Source organism: Mytilus edulis, chromosome 3, assembly GCF_963676685.1.
Source record: "Mytilus edulis chromosome 3, xbMytEdul2.2, whole genome shotgun sequence".
NCBI classification, from domain to species: Eukaryota; Metazoa; Mollusca; class Bivalvia; order Mytilida; family Mytilidae; genus Mytilus; species Mytilus edulis.
The window spans coordinates 18,999,787-19,018,327 of NC_092346.1; the positions used below are offsets into that span (position 1 = coordinate 18,999,787).

The window sequence follows — 18,541 nt, forward strand, 5'->3', positions numbered from 1 at the left end:
AATAATGATATATATATTTATATTCCTGTTATGATATATATGAGTGGTTGAAGTATTATTACCTAATTGAAAAATAAGACTAGCATTCAGTGATCAAAAATAAATTCATAATTTTTAAACATTAGTCTTCAGCAAAAAAGTAAGCTGTAAAAAAAAGGTAATTACCTTTCCAAATTTATACTCCATTTTGTAACTAGTATGGCTGTCTCTCTTGTAGAGTGTAACACCAGCTGTCAATGGTCCAGTTAGAGGGAAATATGGAGAATCAGCCTTTAAAGAAGCATTAGGATAGGAAATTTCGCCACAGAGTTCAAGTCCAGTCACGTGGGAAAGGTCATCTCCTGTGCATAGTTTCTTTGTTTGTCTGTTTTGTGTTATCATCTTTTGTTCACGGGTCTCATCACGATGAACAGTAAAGAATGAAGTTCTGCAAAAAGAGATAACCATTACCATACTATAAAGTATGCAAGGTTTATATGGATAAGAGACTGCATTCCCTTTTCTTCCTTTTAGATTAATAAAAAATGTAACAGATAGAAAAGAACAGAACAGTCAATTATTCTAAAAAAAACATGCTGTTGATATGGAAAGAGGTAAATTAAGGTTGTCATTCGAGTGAATTATATCAAGATAACTTCATAAACAGCACGGAAACTATACCATTTAAAAAACCCAGACTGGTTATATTAAGAGTAAAAGATATTTTTTATGACCTAAATAAGTTATCATGAAATTTTTCATATTTACTTTGCTTCAAATATTTCTGTCTTTGCATCTGGTGTCTTCCATTCGGCACTAAAGAGTTGTCCACCTTTAATTTCCAGATGACCTTCAACAGCAGAGGCAGAGTTCACTGAGGATACCATTTTCATTCCAGCTTTAGTTACGAAGGCATCAACACTCATTAGACTTGTCACTTCCAAAGCAGCACTGAATTAAAAAGATATTTAGATTGATTAAGATACAAATTTACCTAGAAAATATGCATTTCTTAATTATGCGTACGGATATATATCTTTTCAGATCTACATTCTTTCGCAACTGTGATATACTGGTTTTTTTTTCGTGCGTAAAAACATGCATAGTCTTTAATTTTTTTTTGTCTAGAAAAAAATTAACACCAGACTTGTTTGATTATATGTATTCACTGTTTAAAGCATTTATTATTACTTTATAGTTTGAAAAATTTGTTGGTTGATATAATTTTTAATTTCTTTGATCATGTTGATATCATCAACCACGGGATATTTATTGCGCAAAATTATGACAAATTTTATGTTTGAATGAAAAGCGGAGACAATCATAAAACTCCATTCAAACTATTGTTGTTGACTGATATGTGCTTATTTGGTTAATGACTTTCCTGATGTTTCAGTTTGAATTTCAAGCTGACATTTGGCTTTGGTTTTTTTTTTATTTTTGCGTCTTTTGTTTTGGTTGATCTTAATACTAAAATTGTGTATCTGAGTATTTAATATTACCTTGGTCGAATTTTTCCATCGATGGAAACTGTCATGGGATTTGACTGAATTTGTCTAAGGTCCATTTTACCGGAAGCTTGAAGGTCAATTGTAGCACTTCCGTCTAAACTTATGTTAAGTGGGAAACCAGCCATTGTTGGAATTATGAGACTGGTATCTAGAAACATGAAGCTCTGTGTGAAAGAATAGTCTTGCTCTTTAGCCAGATTGATGATAAAATCCAGAATGTTGAAGTTTTGTCCTTCAATCAGACTTTTGATATCGTCGGTGTTGATGTACTGTAGTTCATTGCCAAATATTCTCAAATACATGCTCCCTTTGAACTCTTCCATTGTTGATCCAAACTAAAAAACGGCAAAAATTCAAAATTTATTATTGAAGTTTCTGTTTTAATTAAATATACTTGAACTTATAAGATGAAAAGGACGAAAAGTGGTTATTTCATATAAGTATTGGTTTTTGAATAAAACGATTAGACACTTAATGTATAACAAACAAAATATGAATAAAGGCAAATGTGAATGGATTTCAAATACAATATGAAAAGAACGGATAACTTCTGTCAATCTATTTGCTCACCTCCTCATTCAGTTTATCCATTGCTTTGTTGCTAATTCCTTTCACTGATTGTTTGACAACATCCTTTGACTTGCCAAAATATCCTTCGGGTCCAAAGTATGATTCTAGGAAATACTCTAGTCCCTCTACTCTTCCTCCAAACTCAAACAGGTTAACAGAGTGACCAAAAAGGTCGACGGTGAGGTTTGTCATGGCTGATCTTGGAAGGAAAGACTTAGAAGACCAAATGAGATTGCTGTCAATTGCTGCACCTGTGTTCAACTTTTCTAGGAAAAATGAAGCTTCATAGTTTCTGGAATACTTCATTTTTTCTAAGTTGAATTCTTTCTTCAGTATGTCATTAGATAAAATAGATTTTATGCTTTGTTTCAGTGGACTTGATGTTTCCATTAGATTTGTAAGGTGAGTCCAGACGAAGGAGCCTACTTGATTTACTTCTTCTGATTCCAGTGTGGTCTGGATTCTGTTGAGGATAGACTTTGAAGGACATGTCATCAATCCAAGATAAGCAGCAATTCTTATTTCGGAATCCTCATCGCGATTTGAGTAAATTGTCATTAACTCGTTTCTCTGAAATAAAAACAAATCCTATTTTGAAGATATATTTCTTGCATGTAAGTATGTTATTTTGCAGTAATAATACATTCGATATCTTAAATACACTATATTTTTTTTTATAGTTTTTTTTTCATTTTCTACCCCTAAATTAAAAGATAAATCAATTATGATATTTAATGACAGTAACATCAAAATAAAATGTTTGCACAACAGTAATCAGACGGTATGATTGTATTTATATATTGATACAATAAAGACAATTTTGATAAAAATTAAAAAAAAATACAATGTCGGCAATTTAACAAGTCAAATTATAGATTCGTTTATCATAGAGTATAGAATGTTAGATAATGAATAAGAAATAATAAATAAGTTTTTAATTACGTTTGCATCACATGCCATTCGGCGGAAAGCTTGAGCTGCAGCAAGGCGAACCTCTGTCGGATTTTCTTTTCTCGTCAAACAGCTATTGACCATTGTGATACTGCTAGAGAAACCAGCATTTCCAAAGGCACGTAAGGCACGGATTATCTAAAACGAAACGTAAAAGATAAGTGAATTATCCTATATTGAAAATACTGTTGTCTAATATGACAAATTATATTTAAACGTAAATTTTTCGAGGAACTATCAACATGTTTTAAGAAATGAATGAAACTGCTTACGTTGTTAACACTGTTCTTGTCTGCATAGCATCCAACACCAATCTTGTCTTTTAAGCTGGCAACAAGGTTTACCATATCAATGTCGTTAGCACAGGAAGATGTTTTACAGTAGGTGTACACAAGTGATGAAACTGCAAGCATGGCTTGTCCGTTCTTTGTGTTAGTCAACAAAGGCTTAAACGAAAATCATGAACACCATACATTATGCTGAAACGTATCTACATGCATTAGTATAAAGATATTGACACATTTGAAAGAACCGTTATTATCATTACGTATATATATATATTTACATATTTGAAAGAACCGTTATTATCTATACATATACAGTTGTACATATATTTACATATTTACAAAGAACCGTTACATTCTAACATCTTGAAAACGAAATCAATTCATTAAATCTTTTGTTTCCAGTTAATAATTAAAGAGTTGTATATACCTTCAGTTCCAATAGCATGTCTTTTGTTGGATGTTGAATAAAAGATAGACTTGTCATCCACATATCAGCTGCAGCTCCGGTAACTTCGTCGGTATTAATCAAATGTGTCATCATTTTCAGAGAAGCTTTAGTTTCAACCATTGGAATGGCGTCGAGGAAGAATTTCCTGTAAATTATAAAAAAAAATGTTTTACACTTTCAACTTTAAAAAAAGCAATGGCTCTTTTTCACTTACGGTATCAATTACTTTAGACTTCTCATCAGATTGGAAAGGTTGAATTTGACAAAGTATTGAAGAAAAAGTAAATGTCTTTTATAACTCTGACCAAATCACCGGTGTCATATTTGAAATTACGTTAAATATGAGATAATGTGATGAAAAAAACCCATAAAAGCTACAAGAAAGCAGAATTTGAATTATTTGATTTAACTAATTACCCGATCATGTAATATTGTACAGTACTGAGGTCGTAAATGCAAACGCTGCACTGAAAAAATATCACATATATACTTTATCTCCTATCATATATTATACATACCTGACTTTTGTATTCTTTGGACAGACTTTTCCTGAATGTACTTTCTTGTGGACACTTTCCATGCTATCGCTATCCAAAGTTTTCATAAGTCTGACAAGCTCAGTAAACTGTTTCGCTGTGGATACTTTCACGGTATCTTTAGACAATTCGCAAAATTCTGTCAGTTTGTTCAGAACCTCCTTCTGTGCGTTTGCAGAATTGGTGTTGTCAAAAGCATGCTCAAATGCCAATGTTGTTCTCTTTTCAGTAGACACTAAATTGAACATAAAATACTTAATTAGGACATTTTTTATATATGGTTAATGCAATAAACACAATTATTATTTATTTGCGTGATACCGCTTTTCTTCTCTTATCTTGATCGGGAACGCACAACCTTAAATGAATGCGTGGGTACATGGCAACGTTAGAAGCTAGTTAGTACCAAATGGACATAAACACAACAGACAAATTCATCTATGGTCAACTATGCCAGGTCATATAAGCTCTTGTATTAAAATTTCTTTACAATGAAATTGTTAAATAAATGACGTTTGGACTTCGTTAATATTAGGAAGAGTTTTGTAGATAAAAAGTCCTTAGTATTCGTTTGATTCGCGATGCATATATCAATAGTTTCTGTTGTTTCAATCTCACCTTTTGTAGATCTGCTTTGACTCTCTGTGATATATTTCAATGTCTGTTTTGTTTCTGTAACAGCTCCACTGGATTCCCTGGAGAATGGTCGGAGAACATGTTGTTCCTCACAACTGCTGCTCTGAAGGATACCAGTTTTACTGATTCCCTGTTGACATTCGTGTGTGCTTTTAACCAATGGCATTGACTGGATTTCCTAAAACGGAAAAAAGTATTGAAAAGATTATCCTTGATCTTGTTTATTTGTTAAAAATGATACACCATTGTTTGAAAAATTAAACCATTATATGGCATGGTACGGTCTTCAACACGGAGACTAGGCGCAATACTTTGCAATACCTTCAACTTTAAAGTTTAAGATAATTATTTATTGAATATAGAATAATAACTTACAGATGGTACCCTGTATGGTGTTCCTTGCATGGCTGTTTTGTAACCATGACGATCTACGCATCCTAATGTGTCTTTTGTCTTTTTGATTGTCATTGTGTACCACCCATTGGAAGCCAGAGAGTAATTTACATCACAACTTCCGGTTACATCCATCTGAAAACAAATTCATAATTAATTTTTTTTCATAACATACGGTAAATGTTGAAAATTTAAATAGTAATTACGTTGAATAAAACTTTTATTTGAGTTCTGATTTTTTGAAAACTTTTATTTTTAATGGTTAGAATAACGACTTGGTCCCAATTACGGGAGTATCTGACTGGTTTGTTATAACCGAAGATGAAAAAGACCAAACATATAGTTACAAAAAAACACGAATAGAGTTATTTTAAAACTGAATGATCGGTTATCCATAGATTGTGCTACACAACTTTACCTCTTTGATTTTCTGTTCTTGACTGAATTCATCCATAGAGTTCTGGAAAGCAGAGATGATTGCTCGTTTGATATTAAGAGCCCATGTCTGTTCGTCGTTTGATGGGCATAGATCATCAACGCGGCCATCTTGGAAGGAGAACATCAATGGATTCTGTTCAAGACTCTTCTTGAATTCGCCTGTGACGTCAGCATTGCGTCTGGTGTTTGGTGATTTAGGGTCTGATTCAGTAAGTACTACATCAGAAACCTGCAAATGAAAAGAGATGATTATAATAACTCATTTAGATTCTGAATACGAAAATGTATCGCTATGAATTCAATCTAACAAGACAATATATTTTCGAAATCCTCTGGTTTTGTCCATTTGAATTCCTTAATAACAAATCTGAAAATGGAAAGAAATGACTATAATAATGCATTAGGATTCTGAATACGAAAATGTATCGATATAAATTCAATCTATCGAGACTTACTATATTAACGACACAATGTCTACTTATAGTTAACAACAACAAAATTAATGACGATTAGTAATTGAATTTAAATTAACTTGTTTTCTTCTTTATTACCTTAAGCACAAGATCGCATTTTGACTGAACCTCGATGTGAACTTTTGCAGCCATGTCAATTCCCGCTTTATCTTCGGAAGCCCCTTGTATTGTCGTTGACACCTTTGATGTGTAGTCATAGTCGTATGTCTTTCCGGTTTCGTATCCAAATTTTTTCGATTCTGCAAAATAAAATAATGACTATGATAAAACCTCCTTTTCGAAAAAAAACAATATATGATGTTCCACAGTGAACTTATATCAACGGAAGTTTTTAATTTAAATACGAGGATATTTCGAAACCGGGACAGGTATAGACTGTCCCTGTTCGAAGTAATGAGGAAAACCTTTTATTAATAGAAAGATTAAAATGATTTCGGTTTTATATAAAAGCGATTATTTTCATGACTGAAAGAGACAACTATTATATAGGAAATAAAGTAATGCATCGTGTCAAAATGCATGCTGATTTCTATTTCTGGGCTTTAAAACTACATTATCTTAAGAATTCAATGATGTTTTAATTGTATTATAAAATAACGCTAGATTTCAGGTAACAAAGTATGAAACACGTGACTTACCTGTACATTGTCTTGCACATGTAGCAGTCTGTGATTTAGGTAGTTTAGCTGAAAACGAATATCATAGTTAATAATAAAAATAAGAAGATGTGGTATAACTGGCAATGAAACATCTCTCAACCAAACACGAGTATTTCATCGTACGGACTTGAATAATTATCAAGCCCAAAATAACAAATGCAAAACAATTCAAGCGAGAAAACGAACGATCTTATATAGTTTTACGAGCAAAACAATAAACGAAAAAAAAAAGTATGATATGAAGTAACAATGAGATACACAGAATTGGGTTTTTCACGATTTTTACAATAAAACATTATCAGTTTCTCATTATCATTCAATATTACGAAATACACATGTGTGTTCGGATAATAAATCATTCGTTTTTATCGTTACTTATTTGAATCAAAATTAGAAATATATAATTAGCCTGTAACAAACCTGCTTGATTAAGTACCACAAAGGCACATAATATAAGTAACTTTAGCACCATTATGGAGCTTGTGTAATGTCTCGTTTCTAATTGAGGTGTTCCAATTGGAAATGTGCCTTTTATACTAAATCTGTGATAACAAGTTGCTGACACAGATAGGGGTGCAGGGTAAATTCCTCGATAGTAGATCTATAATTAATTATTATCTGTACTTTGTTAGGTTCATTAAAAGTTATCAATTATATCTTTCATAATCATTCATGTTGGTCAAATATCAATAGAAAGTTCAATTATGAAATTGCACAACCATTTCTAATTCACTAAAAATTTTATTATCTGAAAAATATATTTATGTATTCAAAGTTGTATGAAATTAATTTTTGGACAGTTGTTTGTCTTCGGAATGAAAAAAAAAAGGATCCTTTGTACTTAATTGTAATGCTACAGCGAAAAGTGGTTTAATAAAAAAAAAAGAATAACATGAAGTGAATTGAATTTTTACGTTCTGTTAACAGTTCTTTCATTTACAATAATCTTACTTTAATTGAACACAGATTGTTCCAGATCCCTTGAGGTTTAAATGACAAAATTTACTTTGTCTTTTATTTTTTCAAAAAAATCAGCACTGATCACTTTTTTCACCCGAAAACGAACTTTTATTGTCTTCGCCTTTTCTAACTCAAATTAACAACGTATATCTCGGCTTAAACTGTCAGTAAAAAGTAAGCAATTATAATTGGTTATTTGCAAGTACTAGTTTTATGATGTTTTTTTTTCAAAATTGGAATAAACTGCAAAGTATCAATTGGATTTTGATAAGACTTCGGCATGTTAAAATTGATACATAATGAAAAACATATTTAAATTTATATTTGAAAAAAAAATCCCATTCTTCCTTTTTTTCAAAAATGAAATGCGAAAGTACGAAAATTCTCCGATTGATTGATTGAAGTTATAACTTAATTTATGAATTTTTTTTAGTGTGAAAAAAATTCTTTTTTAACCCATTGTATGAATACACTCGTCCTCACAGGCTGTTTCCTAGTATCGATAATAAAATTGAGAATGGAAATGGGGAATATTTTAAAGAAAAACAACCTCTCCAAAGCCGACAACAGCCTAAGGCCACCAATGGGTCTTCAACGCAGCGAGAAAATCCCGCACCCGGGGAGGTGGTCCTCGACTGGTCCATTTTTAACATCATAAACGGCATTTTCTTAAATAAAAATAAATAAATAGAGATATTAATTTTTTTTTAACTTATCAAGTATATTCAATGAATCTACCATCCATAGCTAAATACCTACATATTTTGATGATAAAGAACTACCTTTTATTTCGTAATCTTATAAAAATCCTAGCAGATGTTTCATTCAACTATACGTCAGTTACATCAGACTTTAATATAGAATATAATGTTCCTTCCACTTGAGACTGTAAAAAAATCTAGTTTTATATATGTTTCTTATGATCATGTTATTCCAGGAGACTTCAACATCGTCGAAGATCTACACCGTGAGGTCAAAACGTTTCTTAAGAAAAAACCTAAGTATCGTCTCTCGGGCTGATATCATGACCTACACTAATAAGAATTTACTCACGTTTTTTTGGTACATTTCTACCCTCGTATATATCAGTAATGTTCGGCAAGACAGAAAACTTGTAATGTTATACTTTCTGTTTATCCAGTACTGTTTATTACGTCTATACAAAAACGGTACATTTATTAATTCTATAAATTTGGTACTGATTTTGTCAGTACTGTTTCAGTACTGATTTTGACAGTACTGTTTCAGTACTGATTTCGACAGTACTGATTATGACAGTACTGTTTCAGTACTGATTTTGTCAGTTATGATTCAGTACTGATTTCGTCAGTAATGCTTCGTTACTGATTTCTTCAGTACTGTTTCATTATAACACTGTACTGTATCTGTAGGGAATTTTTCATTACTGTTTTAAGTATATAAATGTTCTAGTTCTTTTCAGTGCATGGATTAATAGATCACTGTGTTCATAAAAAAATATGTCCTCTCTTTAAGGTGGTATGGGTGTCTTCCGCCATATTGGATTGTAAAAAACCGAGAACCTAAGGTCCAGATTTTCTATAAAGTTAGCAAAATTTGATTCAGGAATGCAGATATTTAATGTGAATTTTCAGTTAAAAAACTCAATTTATAAGAATATAACTTATAAATATTAGTATTTTTACAAGCTTGATTATTTTTGGTTGTTTTTAAATGTTTTAAACTGGAATATTTAGGGGAGGGAACTCTCAAACAGTGCATTTTCTGAAGGATTCTACATGGAATTTTCCTATTTTGTATTTAACCCTATGTTTTCTTTTGATTTTCTTAAAGTATTGTCTTTTCCTAATTTATTTTACAATAAACCATGATTCCGACGCCCCTTTAGTCCGATACGTTACTCTAGAGCTAGCTCAAAGTACGTTGTTTTTGTTGAACGAGGAATACTGCTTTCTCAAAAGATGCTAAGACAGGGCTATGAATCAATCAAATTAAGGTCATCACTCAAGAAATTTTACGGTCGACATCATGAGCTGATTGGCCATTATGACAAAAGTGTGTTAGAAATCATATCTGATATTCTTCCTCAGTCATAATAATCTTCCATCATTACCGAACTGAACAAAGAAATAACACGACGGGTGCCGTATACGGTGCAGGAAATGCTTACCCTTCCGGAGCACCTGATTTCACTCCCGGTTTTTAGTGGAGTTCGTGTTGATTCTTAATTATTATTTATAACTGTTGATGTAAATGTCCTTTGGTTTTGTGAGTCTTTGTTTCCTCCTTGGTTTTGATTGTTATTGTCTTGAACACCATCACTTTGAACACTTGAGTCAACTGTTCTGAAAGTAAACGTCTGGTGTTCTGATTCTTAACACTTCGGTTTTAAACATGTTCTATGTGTTCAAAATGTGTTACAGAGCTTTTGAACGCGTCGACGTATTTAAAAGATTTTAAGTATCCGGACACGTTAAATCCTTGAACACTGAGTCTTAAAATATCTAACATCAAGTGTTCAAAAATGAAACACAAAGGCATTAAAAACTGAACACCACACATTCAATTGATGAACACTAGTGTAAACATTTGGAACGCCATTACACGTTCAAAAAATGTTACAAAAAAGCGTTCAATCAGTGTTCTATTTATTAATACTTAGATTTACAGTGAAGGTACGACGAAGCCTTAGCTCACACCGAATAGCAAGCTATAATGGGTTCAAAAAATTACTAATGTAAACTATTCAAAGGGGAAAACCAACGGTCTAATTTATACAAAAACTAGAAACGAGAAATACTTATAAACCACATAAACAGACGACAACTACTGAAGGCCCCAAAAAATTACTAGTGTAAAACCATTCAAACGGGAAAAATAATCTTTATAAAAACGAGAAACGAGAAACACTTTTGAACCACATCAATAACAACAACTACTGAATACCAGTTTCCTGACTTAGAACAATAACTTTTTATTATTATTACACATCCCCAAAATGTGTCCGATAATTTTAGAATGTGTCCAGTTAAAAACGCCAGAGTATTCAAATACCCCCAATAATACTCTGTGAAGTATAAAACGTCTACCGCAATTCAATATTAATGGTGTGTGATACGATAAAACCCGTATTGTTCGTTTGGATTATAAAAAAACTCGAAGCAGCTTTCAAAAAAAATCTGAAGGAAAGGTTTAGAAATCCGTACAGACAAATGTCCAAGATATGCTACACTGTGCACCCTTACTTCTGCTTGCAGACACAGACACCTAGTTAAAAAATTGCACAATAAAAAGTTATGTTTATTTGAAGCGGTTTTATGATTTTTTTTATTAATAGGATAATTATTATAATAAAGTTCAGACAGAGGTACTTTACAATTAAGAAAACTAATTTCCTGGTGCTTCACTGTATGTCATTAATAAGCATTAGTTTTTTCAACATCGATTATTCATAACAAGCATAACTGCAGGCTAAGTTTACAACACACAATAACTATTGATTATTTAATGTCCAGTGGCAAATATGTCATGCGTATTCTCTTGTTCTAATATCATCCGGTGATGCCTAAATGTCTTTTTTACCAAATGTATGTCTATGAGGGTATTGCACGACCGACTTCCCGCAGACGTTGATAAACAGAACATATTTTGGCGCCCGTGCAAATTGACATGTTTATCAGATCATTAACCTCACATGGACACGCTTTGGGGGAATCGGACACGTTATTGAGTGTTTATATGTGCGTTAAATGATCAATTAAATTGAATTTCCTCTTCAATCTGTTGAACATTAATGTACTTTTGAATAAAGTAATGAGTATATATTTAAATTTCTTTGTGTCGTTGTTTCACGAATCTTATTATAAGGAGCATATAAATAGACCGATGGTTAAAGCGACACGTGCATAAAATACTTGCTACTGGCAAACACCAATACTTTGATGATGATGAATTTAATTATCATATTTTCCTTTTTTTCATTTAGCAACAAATTTCAACTTTGATTGATTATATATATACATGTAGTATCAGAAGTCCAGGCCATTACCAAAGAAAAGATGGCAAAGGGGGAGAGCAATGAAACATGATACATTCAAAAAATTAATTGTTTCTTTGATTGTTTTATTTATGAACTTTAAAGGGTCATAAAATAGTCAAGGGGCATGAAAATGATAGAGATTTTTGTCACAAACTTCACATGTTTGTATGACATTGAATGTTTTATTATATATTAATTAAATTGATAGTGTTTAATTAAAATATTTTTTTTTTTTTTTAAATAATAATTATAATCATATTACAATTAAACAATTTAGAATGAAACTAAAGGGTCGAGCAGAGCTGTCCAGTAAAAAGGGAGGAAATATCAAACAAACTAACAAAATACAAAAAAAAATAAAATATAAGAACATTGAAGATACTTTTTTGAAACAGATAACATCAAAATGACGAATTCAGAAATACGTGATGTAGTGTCAAGGTCAAAAAATATTTTTTTATTTCATTATTTACTTTTCAACTTGAATACTGAAACATAACGTATGTCATTTATATTCATTATTCATGACTTAACATTGAATAGTGAATAATAAACTATTTCATTATTCATTATTGAATTTGGGCCAGTGTGGTTAAAGTACAAAGATCAAACTATAAAAATCAGTTCAAAAAGGCCTAACTCATCATAAAGCAGAAAAAAAAATCTTGCACAAATACAGCATGGACGTGGCAGGCCTAGTATATTTATACATCATTCACAACAATAAAAACTCAAAGTACATATCTGAGGGTACTTGAAGTTAATGAAAGCTAGTTCAAAGCCAATACCAGCTAATAAAAAATACTGTCTTTCTTAAATTACATTGAAGGAAAAAGAAACTGATACTATTAGTAGTACTTACAATTATCTTGTAAATAGTAAAATGTATGTTAATGCATCACAATACGGGACCCAGTAGAATCCTCCCTAAAGTCGCATTTAGTTTGCCCCACTTTTAAGCAAATTTAATATTAATTTTAAAAAGTCGAAGGTTGTTCTAAATGAGACGCATATTCGCCCCCAATATCCCTTAAGAGGCGGGTCTGATTTTGGCATAGTGAAGCCACACGATATCCAATATGTACAGAAAATATATTCTGCATTTTATAAAGCAAATCATGACCCCACCTAATTAATGAAAATATTTTGATGAGAAGCTGTATAAATAATTCCATATAAAACGTGATGCGAATGCATTGATCGTAAATGAAAGGTTGGTTCCAATCCCGGGACCCCCTCTTGATCCGCCTCTGCAGACAGACAGACAGACAGACACATATATTACCTGATATACCGTGCAATAATTGTTTCTAAGTGTCTGATTATTGGGCTGTCGGCTTATTGGGTTGTCGGACTATTGGGCTGTCGGACAAATTGGCTACCGGAATAATGGGTCGTAACCCCCTGTATTTGTTGAGGTCTTATCATTGTTAGACAAAGAATAAAATTAAAGTAAAAAGACATTTGTGTTTTCAGATATTTATTAATCTTATTGCAATTTCTCTAGCAATTATCCCAGACGGTTACCCGCCATTATTCCGACAGCTCATTTGATGTCTTGCTACTTTGATTTTTGTTAATGACTTCTTAGTCTAACAGTGATAAGAAAAAATAAAGGGGACAAAAGCTCTGAAAATATAAAATATAACTATAAAAGATATCTTATAAAGTATGAGATATCTTGAAGTTAGAATAAATAGCAAAACGGCTTGCCATAGTATATCCTTGTTGTAACTGACAGAAGGACAGACACCCCTTATATAAAAAAAAAAAAACAAAGCATCAATAATAGGACGCATATAACCATGCTAACTTTTAAGAGGCTGAAGAGCTTACCTTGATAAATTTCATGCTCCCATATATTATCTAATAGAAAATTCACAGTGTTTTTGGACGGAAACATGTTGACCCCTTTTGTATTGGATGTATTTAGTATACTTTATAACACTGTTATTCAGGGTTATTCTGGTCTATATAGCAACTTGGATAAGTGTTTGGTATTACTATAATTGTTCTTCGTACTATGAGCATCAAAACTATTAATTTTTGATTGAGTTAGGCCATTTCACTTGATATGTTATAGTGCGTTTTTCTATGTTGTGATGTTACACTATTGTTTCAGATAAGGGTGAAGATTGGTACTTATTAAAACGTTTAAACCCGTAGGAATTTTTGCACCTCTCCTAAGTCAGGAATCTTATGTTTAATAGTTGTCAGTTGTTCATGTGGTTCATAATTGTTTCTGGTTTCCAGTTTTTCATAATATAGATTAGACCGTAAGTTTTCACTAGTCATTTTTGGGGTCCTTTATAGCTTGCTGTTCGGTGTTAGCCAAGGCTCCGTGATCAAGATCGTACTTTGACCTTGATGGTTTACTTTAAATTTATAAATTGTGACTTGAATGGAGAGTTTTTTCTCACAAGTTGGCACTCATACAACATCTTCTTATATCTAATAACCAAAAATAAACTAAACGGTAAAAGTAATATTCAAAAAGACAAATAAAAGATGATACACAATGTATGTACCAAGAAACTATAGTTCAAGACCATCATGTATTATTTGTAAAGTTGTTACGGAATATTTATCGACAAGATCTTCGTACCTTCCGATGAACTTTTTTTAGAAAAAGGACGAGACTTTCTTTGAAATTCCCCTGGTTCATCAACTGACTCTGCTCAGACACTGGTAAAGTTTTACAAAGTCCGAGTTGCCACTATAAGCTCTTCAAGACCGAATGTATGGAAATGTATTTTCCATAGGCAGGCGAAGTTGGTATAAGTCCCTAATCAAATCGCAAAATCAAATCTCAAACACATCAAACGAATGGATAACAACTGTCATATTCCCGAATTAGTATAGCTATTTTCTTATGTAGAAAATGGTGGATTGAACCTGGTTATATAGCTAGCTAAACCTTTCACTTGTATGACAGTCGCATCAAATTCCATATATCTGAATGTGAAATTCAATGACCTGGATTCTTTGTTCTTGTTGTTTTTGGCAAGTGTCTGAAAGAAATCCGACTCATATGAAAATAAGAAAAGGTCAGCAGGGAGAGGGGCACAATTTGTTCCCATTCAAAAAATATGTTGTCAATAAGAATCACTTGTACCAATGTGTAGCAAGTTTTACGTTTTTGTGCACTATTAACAAAATTTGACGTATGGTATCCAAAAGTAACAAATTTTTAGCGTATGCTTTACCATTCTTATGTCGAAAAGCATTCTGGATTATTTCTTTCAGACTGTTTTCAATTTCACATGAGGAATGATGATTTACAGGGTTGAAAAATCAAAATATTTCCGAAAAACATCGAGATATAAAATTATTCAGATTTTTTATTAATCCATTGCTTCCACTACGCGAGTAAACACTTTCACACTACTTCTAAAGACCCTTTTTCATTGCGGACAGAATTTTTGTCGATCTAATGGCCAATTTGTTAGTCGAACATGCAGATTAGCCGGCAATCATACCGTTGTTTTTACGGAATTACGCTTAAAAACTTGGCTTCCAGATGCGTTTTGATTTATTAAGTTGCATTTTTTTTTATAGTATGTTCAATGTACCCCTTTATGACCACGTCCTTTGAAGTTGATTTCACAAATTTTAAAGTTTTCGAGCTATAGAGAGGTGCTTGTGATGATGGTGGTACAGGTTGTGATATTTGCTGTTATAATAATTATAATAAAATCGCTCAAGTTAATTTTTAAAAGCGCTTTAGTCTTAATTGTGTCTTTCACCTTTCCGTGGAAACACCGTTTGATTTTGTTTTGAATATATTTTTACTTCCGCCATTTTTGTTTTTTTCAGTTAGCAAGATGTCACTCTGATATTTGGTATATGATATCCAACAGTTTGTAAGCTTTGAAACTGCTACTAAACATTTTTCCTTGTAAGAGTGATATCCACGAACACTGTTTTATTTGGATCGCTCCTTTTTCGAAACCGTAAAGAAACCTACAAAACTATTTTGTAATTTTTTTTATTATATTGTCAGTATATCGAAATTAATATTGAGTTATTTCCTTTTATGTAATTCATTTGATAAGTGAATTGTTATTGTCACAGTTAAACCCTAAGGCTTATAGTAAGAATCTTGAGAGTTTTTTATTTTTTTTTATTTGAGGTCCTTAGTCATTATAAAAGAAAATAAGCTCAAGTTCAAAGGTCAAAGTCATGCTTTACTTTTGCTCTTCATTGATACTCCTCCTTGAATATCAAACTTTGATGGGACTTTACTCTCTAGCAAAGTGTATATAAAATATATGATAATTTAACTCATTAAATTGATAAATTTGACATTCTAGACGTTAACCTTTGTTAAACAAAAAAAACAAAAAAAAAACATGATAGAGCGATTGAGATTTTGTATTAGTTTTGAAGACATATGACATGGAAAGGCTGATCTAAGAAGTGACCTTAGGTGAATCTGTAGTAGTAACTTTTAGATATTACTAGAACACACCCGCGAAATCGCGGGCATTCAGAGCGGAGTTAGAAGTATGTAAAGTGTTGTTAGAAGTTTTATACCTCCTCCTTCATTTCCAAAATTCCCAATTTTTGGTTTTCTATCAATTTCAATATGAACATACATTTAGTATGTTATGAACATTTAAGTAAGGAGCCTGTAGTTCAGTGGTTGTCGTTTGTTTGTGTGTTACATATTTGTTTTTCGTTCCTTTTTTGTACATAAATAAGGCCGCTAGTTTCCTCGTTTGAATTTTTTTACATCGTCATTTCGGGGCCTTTTAAAGCTGAGTATGCGGTATGGGCTTTGCTCGTTGTTGAAGGCCGTACGGTGACCTATAGTCGTAAATTTCTGTGTCATTTTGGTCTCTTGTGGAGAGTTGTCTCAACATGGCAATCATACCACATCTTTATATTTTTGTAATCAATGAATTTTGTAAAATATTTAATGAATGGAGAATTTCAGAAAAGGTATCAAAAGTTCACATGAATAATTTTAGCGCTTATCTGTATATTACTATATAAATAAAGTGTATTTACTTTCAATTCTTAGTTTAGTAATCGATCCATGGTGGTCAATTGACATAGTATACAGACCCCCTCCATTTAATAAACTCTGAACAGAATTAAAATACACTTTATTCGTACTATTTGTTTGTTCAAAGTATACAGAAAAACGCAAACCGGAAGTATAATCTGACTTAAAATTTCGTCCAATGACGGGACAATATCCGGATGCCTTTTTTCTCGTTTTTCTCCCAAAATAACTCAATCTGAATAATCATATGAATGGATGACAAATGCGACTATGCACTGTATATATAGGACACAGAGTCGTGTTGATTAATTTATTGTGGAAAGAAGAGAAGCGACACCAAAAATGAGGTCTTCTCGTTTAATAGTATAGATTTCATGAAAAAGTATCAAGAACCTCTGAACTAAAACCATATGTTTTAGGACAATTTGAATGTAACCTATCAATTGCTAACGGAATTTAAAGTAGATGTTTATGTCTAGTTTAGAGAACGAGCTATGTGTTTCTGCCGGCGAAGAAAGTTAAATCAACTATATACACATACGGTCCTGTCCGTTAATCATTAAACGGGAATATCATCTTGTGGTCGGAGTATACGCATATGTTCATGATCATGCTTACTTACTTACTCGATGCACATACGGCCGACACTACCTCTCTCCATAACACTCTGTCTTGTGCTTTATTCTCTACTTCTCGCCATGACATCCCAACCTCCTTCATCTCGCTTTCCACTGTTCCTCTTGCCAGTTGGAGTCCATATCAGTGACACTTAAGCAAGGCTTGCTGGTTCCTTCCTTAAGACATTAAGTTAAATCAACTATATACTCATATGGTCCGGTCCGTTAATCATTAACCGGAAATATCATCTTGTGGTCAAACCATATGAGTATACGCATATGTTCATGACCATACGCGTAAGGTTAAAATATCAAATGATCTGTCACATACATATAAATACGGAGGCGTCCAATTGAGTATTTTTCTATATCTCGGTAATCAATTTGTGTTATAAAATACTAATATCTTACCATGCTTACGTGGAAGTAAAGTGCGATGTCTTTACAATTAACACGGCACCTCATTTCCAGTTTAAAAATAATCTACATATAAACATGCACTGGGATTTCAAATATAAACATATACACCTTGTCTTTCATTTGTTAAGTAGAATATGTTAACAACTGGGAACCCGGATTTAAAGAGATAACGATGATCGATCTTTTAATTGTCAGCAGGAGAGATTAATACTTTTCTAACATAAAACAGTTAACATGTGTTATATGAGAGCCATAAATTAAAAAGAAAGAAAAGGCATTTGTTTATCCCGATTATCATCCCTGATGAGCTATTTTGTGACAATGTCCACATTATATCACAATGTAATCATCGATTAACTTTGTAAATGATGTTGTTGAAAAGAACATTTACTGATATTAACACAGAACATCAATAGATAATTAGAATGACAAAATGGGAAAAGTTTGAGAGTCTGACATTATAGGTCATTTTTTCAATATCCACGTTTAATGAACAAATTCAATATTCTTGTCTAGAACAAAGGACGTTTGTCCAGCAAATCAAACAAAAGAATGGAATCATATTGCTGTTGGTCCGATGGATAAATCTGTTGTAGAGTTGCCACTGACTCAGACGCACTTATGATATCAGAAT

At 32.2% G+C, this 18,541-nt stretch overlaps 1 protein-coding gene across 1 annotated transcript in view; it reads right to left on the reverse strand.

The window, feature by feature from the left end:
* Nucleotides 1-17,590, reverse strand: part of LOC139515089 (uncharacterized) — a 36,668-nt gene extending 19,078 nt beyond the window's left edge. The window contains exons 1-14 of the mRNA XM_071304649.1: nt 17,497-17,590; nt 6,861-6,908; nt 6,301-6,461; nt 5,730-5,978; nt 5,294-5,446; nt 4,901-5,096; nt 4,265-4,517; nt 3,726-3,891; nt 3,284-3,457; nt 3,003-3,149; nt 2,061-2,630; nt 1,482-1,825; nt 748-930; nt 166-427 (exon numbers count right to left, since the gene is read on the reverse strand). Coding sequence (XP_071160750.1) covers nt 166-427; nt 748-930; nt 1,482-1,825; nt 2,061-2,630; nt 3,003-3,149; nt 3,284-3,457; nt 3,726-3,891; nt 4,265-4,517; nt 4,901-5,096; nt 5,294-5,446; nt 5,730-5,978; nt 6,301-6,461; nt 6,861-6,908; nt 17,497-17,590 — 3,000 coding nt within the window. The remainder of the gene's footprint in view (nt 1-165; nt 428-747; nt 931-1,481; nt 1,826-2,060; nt 2,631-3,002; nt 3,150-3,283; nt 3,458-3,725; nt 3,892-4,264; nt 4,518-4,900; nt 5,097-5,293; nt 5,447-5,729; nt 5,979-6,300; nt 6,462-6,860; nt 6,909-17,496) is intronic.
* Nucleotides 17,591-18,541: the final 951 nt, after the last annotated feature.